At 52.3% G+C, this 8,736-nt stretch overlaps 1 protein-coding gene across 1 annotated transcript; it reads right to left on the bottom strand.

Annotated features, from left to right (window-relative positions):
- Nucleotides 1–894: 894 nt before the first annotated feature.
- On the bottom strand, nt 895–7,834 carry IL4 (interleukin 4). Its single transcript, XM_024575271.3, has 4 exons — nt 7,700–7,834; nt 7,389–7,439; nt 3,228–3,359; nt 895–1,030 (listed from the first exon to the last, which is right to left on the bottom strand). The coding sequence occupies exons 1-4, from the start codon at nt 7,832–7,834 to the stop codon at nt 935–937; spliced, it is 414 nt and encodes a 137-aa protein (XP_024431039.1). The 3' UTR covers nt 895–934.
- Nucleotides 7,835–8,736: the final 902 nt, after the last annotated feature.

Below are 8,736 nucleotides of genomic sequence, written 5' to 3'. Positions count from 1 at the left end.
CCGTCGAGTGTACAAAGCCGAGCAGTTCAGTCACCCCTTGTGTGCCCACCCCCGTCTTCCACAGCCAGCTCACGGCCTGTCTTGCCAACTGTTTTTCAATTTATCAACTTTAGATATTGTGTGTTGATTTCCCTATTGGAAAGCGAGGGTTCACCTCATTACCTTGTCCCTTCCGAATGTTTCCTAGTAAATTATTTTTAGATCTTCTATTACCTTTGTAATTTTCAATAAACTCTTAAATCTCCGGTTCTCATTGCATCAGCCTTAGATGGTGCTGCTTCACGGCTGCCTCACAGAATGAGCTAGCGACGCCGGCCCTGCTCGGCCTTCCCGTCTGCTTGGCCTCACAGCTGTGTCCAGCAGCGCCCCCGGGGAATGTCGGGCTGGTCGCATCGACAGTCTGTTCTGTAGTAATTCTCCTGTGCTCTGTCTGCTGGTCCACAGGCTCGAGAATCAAGTGCACTTACATGTTAGGACTTTAAATCTTACTCCCTGCAGAGCTATGGAGTGTGCTAGAATTGCCTTTTCCCATAGGGTCTCAATGTAACAGTCCCGTGTCCACGGGAGAAGCATGTCGTAGGCATCCCTTTTCCATTCAGAACAGTTTGCTAGTCACTCGTCTCCTGGACGCACTCTGCGTGCAAGCCCTCTCTCACCACTTCCGTCTTATGTGGGACTCGTCCCCTTTCATCATTCTGTGCGTCCTGTCCCCAGCAGGAGAGAGGACAGCCATCTCTCCTTTCTGACGTCCACACTAGTTTCTCAGTACATAAAACCGTCTCCCCGGAAGTCGTTGAGTGAAGTGCCAGCAGCACTAGTGAAGCAACCTCGTGCCAATCAGGTTCCACATATACTTTATTTTATGATGAGCTATAAATATATAAATAGTTTTAAAATAAGGCCATTAAAAACTCATAAATTAAAACATTCAGCTTCAACCCCTTGCGTATTTCTCTTGCATGATCCTCCTCAGTCTTTCCAGGAAGTCTTTCAGTGTGCTCTTCCTGACTTCGCTCACGGGACACACGGCCTGCAAAAGAAACAGCTCGTCAGCCTGCGCCGTGGAACATTCGAGTCCCGCTCTCACGCCTGTCTACTCGAGTCAAGCCCACTGTGGCGCTCGCTCCTGAACAAGGATCGCCGAGCAGGGCCTCAGGCCAGCCTGCCCGGAGTCCGACTCTGCCCCAGGCCAGGCCAGCCGGCTTTGCCTGCTTTCTGCACAGAGCGCCTACTCTCCTAGAAATGGTTCCTGTACCCCCTGTAGGTGCTGCCTTCAGGGGTGCCGTGTTTGGGGAGGTGTGTCCGCACCGCCAGGTGCAGCTCAGGGCCACAGCACGAAGGCGGCGGCTGAGACCTGTCCACGCTGCCCACTAAGTAGCAGCACCAGGGCTGGGCGGCGTGTGTGGCGGGAAGGATCCCAGGTCCCGCCACCAGGCCACTGCTTCGGTTCGGCTCTCAGCTCCAGACACACCACTGCGTCCACAAAACGCTTCGCCCGCTCTTTGTAAAATGGGAACAATAGTGCCGATTTTATAAGACGATTAAGAGGATTAAAGAGAATGAGTGTGATGCCAGCTCCCTGTTCCGTTACCTTATCTCACAGGTAGGTACGGAGGCACGCCCGGGGAGGGGAGGGATGCCCCAGTTCCTCTGCTGGGTGTCACATGGCGTCCACTCCGGCTCGCCCTCTTCCTGCACTGTTGGCTCCCCCACTGGTCCACGAGCATGCTGTGTGCGCACCCACCCTTCAAAGAGCCCCCCTCATTCCACACCTGCCCTTCAAGTGTTGGTCCATTTCTCTGCCACCTGATAGCAAAACAGCCCCGCGGAGCTCTGCGTGCTCACTGCCCTTCCTGTCCCCTCCCGCATCTCATCACATGGGCATCTCCAGTGCCCTCTGTCACACCAGGCCCAGTGGCCATCTCTTCATCTTACTAGACCTTCCGGGACATTTGACACACTTGGCCATTCCCTCCTTCCTAAAAGCGTCATCACTTGCCTTCCAGGTGCCACACGCTCTTCAGCTTCCTACCACTTCGCTGCTCCTGCTCAGTCTCTTGCTGGACCCTCACCTGGCCTCTGGCCATCAGCGCCTCTGGGCCCAGCACGTGATCGCCCCCATCCCTGTGGCTTTCAGGACACTCTGTGAGGACTCATCATTTTATAGCACAGGCTCCGACCTCTCCCCTAAGCTTCAGACTTTTCCAGCAGTCTCAACATCTCCACTTGGCTGCCCAAACGTGCAGCAAACTTAGTTTGTGGAAACTTGAACTCCTGGTCTTCTGCTCAGCCTCTGGCCCTACTTGGCCCCTGCTCTTCCATATTGTCCTCACCAGCCACCCCCAAGGGCTCTGGCCACGAACCAGGGGGTCACCTTTCACTTGCACCCACACACCCGGCCCTCTAGATCTGTCACCTTGTCCTTCTGGCTCTGTTTTTTTTTTTTTTTTTTTTTTTTTTTTTTTTTTTTTTTTTTTGTCATATCCCACACCTAACAGTCTCTACTGCCCCCAGCTTTCAAAACCACCACTGCCTTCCGCCCAGGGTGCTGCAGAGGCCTCCAGTGGGCTGCCTGGCTTCGGCCACCGAGCCTCCTCCAGTCTCTTTCCCTCCCAGCAACCAGAGAAAGCATTTTAATCCCCAAACCCTGTTGCAGCCTGCGCCTTGCTGGGAACCCTGTGGGGACTTCCCAGCACACCTGGGGCAGGGCTGAAGGCCCAGTGCAATGGGACCTCCCACTGAGCCCCCTTGCTCACTGCTCCAGCCATGCTGGCCTCCCCCTCGTCTCTGAACACAGGGGGCCCGTTTCCACCAGAGGGCCTTTGCATAGCTGCCCCCAGGAGACCTGCTCCCTCACTTACCTTAAAGACCTTCCCAGAGGGTGTCACCAGCTCCTAAATCAGCCCTCTTCCTTCCTCCCCACCCCACGTTCTTTGTTGCTCTATTTTTCTGCACAGCACTGACCACTGCGGGACATCACAGGACATGTCAGTCTGCTTTACTGCCGCACCCCCTCACCCCCAGAACATTCTGCGAGACAGGGACTCTGCCGCCTTCCCTTTCGTACCGCGCCCCCAGGGCCTAGAACCGCGCCTGGCATTCAGGGGCCTCAAAAGTACTGGAAGGTTGAGTGAAGGTTGGTTAAGGCGGGACCATCACTCGTAAGGAGGAACAGTTAGGCGTGAGGGCGCCGTTGGCGGCCACGCTGGGGCCGAGGCACAGCTTACCTTGCTGGCCATGCTGTTGAGGTTCCTGTCGAGCCTGAACAGGAACTTCCTGGTCTCACACTCGTGGTGGTTCCTGTACACCTGCCGCAGCACCGCCACGGCCCTGCAGAAGGTCTCCCTCTCGGTTGCGTTCTAGAAAGAGAAATGCCGGCGTTATATATGAGCTCTGGTTTGAACCTGGGAGAGAGATTTTTCCTTCTGGTTTCTTCTTTCTGGGAAGACAGGTGGTGAAGGTAAGTTAGCTGAACGACGGCTCAGGTATTTCAGGATGCCCGCCGTGGGAGTGAATCCCAGCAGCTGGCCTCAGCAAGGACCCTCCGTGAGCCAGCTCTCCCAGTGGCCTGCGAACCCAGCCGCCGCTTCCTCAGGAGCTCCCAGTTTCTCTTGCCTAATAGCATTTTGCTGAATGGGCAGCTGAATGAAGTCACTTAACTGGGCAAGTTACAGAGTCTCTGGGGCCCAGGGCTATTTCTCTATACGACACAGCTGTTCTCTGTGTGGAAGGTGCCTGCGTGAGCTCATAGCCAGGCTCCACTCTCTCTCATTCCAATCAGGTTTTAAAATCCGGATCTCCCTCCTTAGTAACCAGATGCCCCTTTGGCCTGGACAGGGTTGCTTGGGGCCGTGCCTCCCACTTAGCCATCCCTAAGGGAGATAGTGGTTTATGCAGAAACTCAGCATCCAGGTGAGGACGTAAGACATTTCCCCATAGCCAGGTGAGAGCCAGGGTCAGGGCCACGGTCAGGGTCAGTGTCAGGGTGAGGTGCCCCAGGAGTCTGGCTTCAGGAGATCAGGGAAGCTGCCGAGAGAATGTGCCATTGAGCTGGGCCTTGGCAGGGGCCTTGGACCTTGAATGTGCACAGTCAGAGCCTCCTGGGAGCGCTGGCAGCTCTGGGTGGGGGTCTGGCCACCTGCCTCTTCCTGGGGACGTTTGGGCCTCAGAGGAGGGGACGTCCAAGGAGGGGAACCATGTCTCGGTCTGAGTTGGGCCTGGTGCAAAACACCGACTCACAGAGCCTGGAGAGTGGCCTTGCCTGAGTCCCGTCCAGCTCAGACAGCTCTCCCTGGCCCCTGCTGGGACGTGCTCTGGTCCCTTGCCACCCACAGTGTTGCCCCGGGCAGCAGTGCTGGCTCTCATGGGAGCTGGTTAGAAATGCTGAGTCTCACGCCCCACCCCCACCCCCCACTGAATCACAAATGTGCCTTAACAATGTCTCCAGGGGGGTTTTATACCAGAAGCACTGTCCAAGCAGCTTAGTCACTTCTTTTTTTCCCTCATTATCAAGGTAATATAAGTTTACTACAAAAATCATACGTATACATATATATATAACAAAAATGAATTCACTCATCATCCCACCAGCCAGAGATAACTACTGTTAATATTTTGCTAAGTATCTTCCAGGGTTTTTTTAAATACTTGTTTCAAAATAGGGACCAGCTATTGGTACTGCTTCGTAACTTTTTACACTTAACACATAGTACAAGCATTTTCTGACGTCCTTCAGAAGCCTTTGGAGCGTGGAGTCGAAGCTCCGTAGGAACGCACGGCATATTCATACCGTGACTGATCAGCCCCATTATTGCAGGGTTTTGCTTCTGTAAATGATGCAGCCGTGAGTCGCCTGTGTAAATCTTGGTGTTCATCTCTTATTTCTTCGGGCTACTTTCTAGAAGCCCCAGAATGCCTAGCTACAATAGCTCCCTGTGTCCCCTGAGGGGGCATGCATTTAAAGAACCGGTTAAGAGCACTCCTGGGCCCTGATTCTAGTTGGAAGTTGAAGAGCAACGCCAGTATCTCTAGGCTCAGGGAGCCAAGAACCTCCCATAAATCAGGGGGCTTTGTGAGACGGCATGCTACCTGCGGATGCACCTGAGGCAGACCCTGTGCGGCCGTAGAGGGAACAGGGAGCTTCAAGAGGGCTGAAAGGAGAGGAGCCCTTTTGCTTATTTTTCCATCAAAACCTAGGGAGACTTTTGAGAAACTGGCTTGGAGTCTAGAAATTAAACTGCCTCTTAGTTTTGCGTATGTGGCCATATGTTACAGGAAAACCCTCCAAAGATATTTGTTAAAGGGTAATTGGATAAAACAGGAATTGGAAAGAGTTTGAATCAAATGGAAAAATCTCAAGAACACCTAATTCTAAAGGCTGTTTTAGCTAAGGGCCTTAGAGTTTTAGCTCCATTGGTATGGCAGCGACAGGAAGACGCCCCGCACTGGCTGCTTGCAGCTGCCTGTCCAGCTTTCGCTGCCCGACTGTGTCCAGCACAGCTCAAGGGCAGGAGCACACTTCGACGGCCCCGTGGACCCCGCAGGCCAGAGCTGCTGCGGAGAGGAGGCTCCAAGGGGAGGCCCAGGCTCGTGCCGGGAGGACACTGTCCCTCGTGGGAGCGTCAGAATGGCACAGTGCCGCCTGGGCGGCTGCTGCGGTGGCAGTGACCCTGTGGAGCTATGACTTGGCCTGTGACTGGCTTCGGGGAGCGTCATAAAGTCTCTGCGACACTGGTGTCATACCCCCTCTCTCCACTTCTGCCCAAATTTAGTCAGCCAGTGCTGCGTACGTGAAAATCCTTTACTTTCACTTAAAAAAAGTTGAGGGTGGGCATAGAGCCTTCTGAAAAATTATGAACTTTAGCTCTCTCTGGTGGGAAATACCGCCAGCTAATTGTCCACCCAAGAAACCCTTCCTAGACCGGCAGCCTGCTTGTGTGCTCTGCTTCTCTACGACCAGCCCTTGTCTTCCGCCCAGAATTGCACCATCGTACAATTGCGCTTCCCACCAGCTCGAGAGCGGCGTTCCAACCAGCCTTCAATCACTTCCATTCTTCAGATGTGGAAACTGAGGCACACAGAGCTGTGCGGACTCGCCAAAGACCACACAGCTTGTTCATGGCAGAACCAGGGCCAGAACTTGTCTATTTGACATGTAAAATATGTATGTATATAAAATATTACTATATCACATTAACATACATCACTTTATATCTATATAAAATCTCCAAGTCCTTCTAACCTACTGATAGACAGTCTGATAATGAGATTCTGAAGGACAAAATTATATAATATATATTCTTATATATGATACATCTATTGTATGTAATATTGTATATAATTATATTACACTATTATGTATTATTGCACATAGGATTCCTGGAATAATCTTTAATGAAGTGAGGTATCCAGGTAAAGGCCTGAAGAAGAGTTTTTCTCACCAAGTACGATGCACCTGCCTGGGACCCAGGAGCTGGGGTGTGGCCCTGCCCAGCCCACGGGGCTTCACTCCTGGCCACGCTACCCCCTAGTGCACGTGGAAAGCAGGTGGTTAGGAGACCACTGGTAAGTTGAAGCTTTGGGTTTTTCATTCTCAGTTGTGTGTTTCCATGAAAACAGGAACTGATGTGCACAAAGCTATTGATATATCTGTAGTCATGTGTTTGTCAGAGAAAATGCACTATCAGCTGTCAAATCTATCTCCTCCCACTGCAGATGGAGGGGCGGGGGTGAGACGCACAGGAGGTGGGAAGGTGAGATGCCCGAGCAGCCAGAAGCAGGGATGAGTTGGACCTTGTCTGGCAGGAGGTTCTGGACCAGGCTGCAGGGGCGCTGGCAGGACAGAGTGAGCCAGGGGACTGCGGACAGCCACCCCAGAGCCGGTGGGCCCTTAGATGACCAGGCTGCGGAAGAGGAGGGGCTCTGGCAATACCCTCTCTGTAGCCATAGGAAGTCTCTTAGACAAAATGAAAGCTCCCTCAACCTGTAATCTCAATATCTGTTTTTGTGAGAGCATTTGGTTTTTCAGAAATGTACGGGCCAGAAAATTCTCTCCTTCGACACGCGTTTACTGAGGGCCTCCTCTATTCCAGGCACGGGGCCGGGGCTGGGCAAGTCCTACAGAGCTCTTCCTCGGCCGGGAGCTGAAGTAGGATCACAAAATCCAAGCTTTCTATTACACATCTTCTAAGTCAAGTGCAACCAGAAACACCAAAACATGTTTTGAGAGTAAAGATCAGAATTCTCCTTCTTTGAAAACATATAACACCTTATAGTTAAGTTCGACCTGTTCACTTTCTGTTCAAAAAGTTTCTTATTCAAACACTTGTGGATGGCTGCCCTGTCCCAAGTCACCCACCTGCCAGGCAGACCACCCCGACAGTTCTTACCTTGGGGGCCGTCAAGACGTCGGCTACGAGCAGCTCCATGCACTGTGGATCCTTGGCCCCGGCAGGAACGAGAGACAAGAGACAGAGTCACTTCCAACTGCACAGCATAATCCTTGCCAGGCAGCCCCCACTCCCTCAAACTGAGGAAACTTCCTACAATGCCTGGGGGGGTGGCGAAGAAGCACCAGGGGCCAGGTTTCCCATCTCCATCTACCAACGACCACCTTCTCTAGAAGCTATTAGGTTCTCATAGTCCAAGAAAGACCCAGAGCATCACCAGCCGGACAGCTCGTGCCAGAGAGCTTACTCACGTTTTTCGTTGTGAGGATGTTCAGCGTCTTGATGGTCTCTTCTAAGGTGATGTTGCCCTGGCGTCCGTGGATGAAGTTGCTGCTGCATGCTAGTAAGCAGACCAGGGCTGGGATCAGGTGGGAGGGGAGACCCATGGGTAGATCTCTCCTCGCAATGACGATGTGAGATGATTAGTTTACCAGGAGAAGCTAACAATGCAATTCTGACAATGATATCTCTATATATAGATTTAAAATTGCTGAAACCAAGGGAAAATGAGTTTACATTGGAAATTTTCATTACACCAGGTTGGGGCCAATCAGCACCTCTCTTCCAGGAGAAAAATATGCCTCACAGAAACAGGTAAAATGTTCCTGTGAAATCAGACCAATAGGAAAATGAAACCTTTTTTTCAAATTAACTACAAAGTATCAGCATAGGAAATTACACCATAATTTGCTCTTTAGATTAATCTTATCAGCTTGGGGTTGTTGCTGGCTTGTTGCTTTGCAGGAAGAGGCCACAGGTGTCCGAATGTGTTTTAGCACAGTCCCCCTGGGGAAAGATAGAGTAATATCAAGAAAGCTTGACTTGAATGGTATTTTAACCTGGCTTTTTCCAAGTATGGGTGGCATCTTGGAAACTTCTTTTGTGGAAAAGGTGATCTGGGGTTCTCCACCTGGGCAGAAGGCAAGTAGTGAGCACAGCTCTCCCGCCCTAGCACCCAGGCATCCATTCTTCCAGGCGAGGGCATGGAGCACCGGCGGGGGCTCAGTTCCAGTCTCAGCAGGTGCGCGCAGGTCCTCAACAGTAAGGGGGCCCTACGCAGATTACGTCCCTCCGGAGGTTTCAGGAATGGAACTTAATACATCTTTAGCTGAAAGAGCCACCACCTTACTGATTTACAAATCAAATGGCTTTGTTAATGGCCACCACCCACCTGCTGCTGTAGTCCAGCTGCCCAGGCCCCGGCAAGGTGCGGAGCACCCCACGGGCCACGCTTGTCCCCCCTGAACCTCCCCCTTCCTCCCCTCTCTGCTTCCCTTGTTCCAACCCT

Source organism: Desmodus rotundus, chromosome 10 (assembly GCF_022682495.2).
Source record: "Desmodus rotundus isolate HL8 chromosome 10, HLdesRot8A.1, whole genome shotgun sequence".
In the NCBI taxonomy this organism is placed as follows: domain Eukaryota; kingdom Metazoa; phylum Chordata; class Mammalia; order Chiroptera; family Phyllostomidae; genus Desmodus; species Desmodus rotundus.
This window is presented reverse-complemented; position numbering and strand designations above follow the sequence as displayed.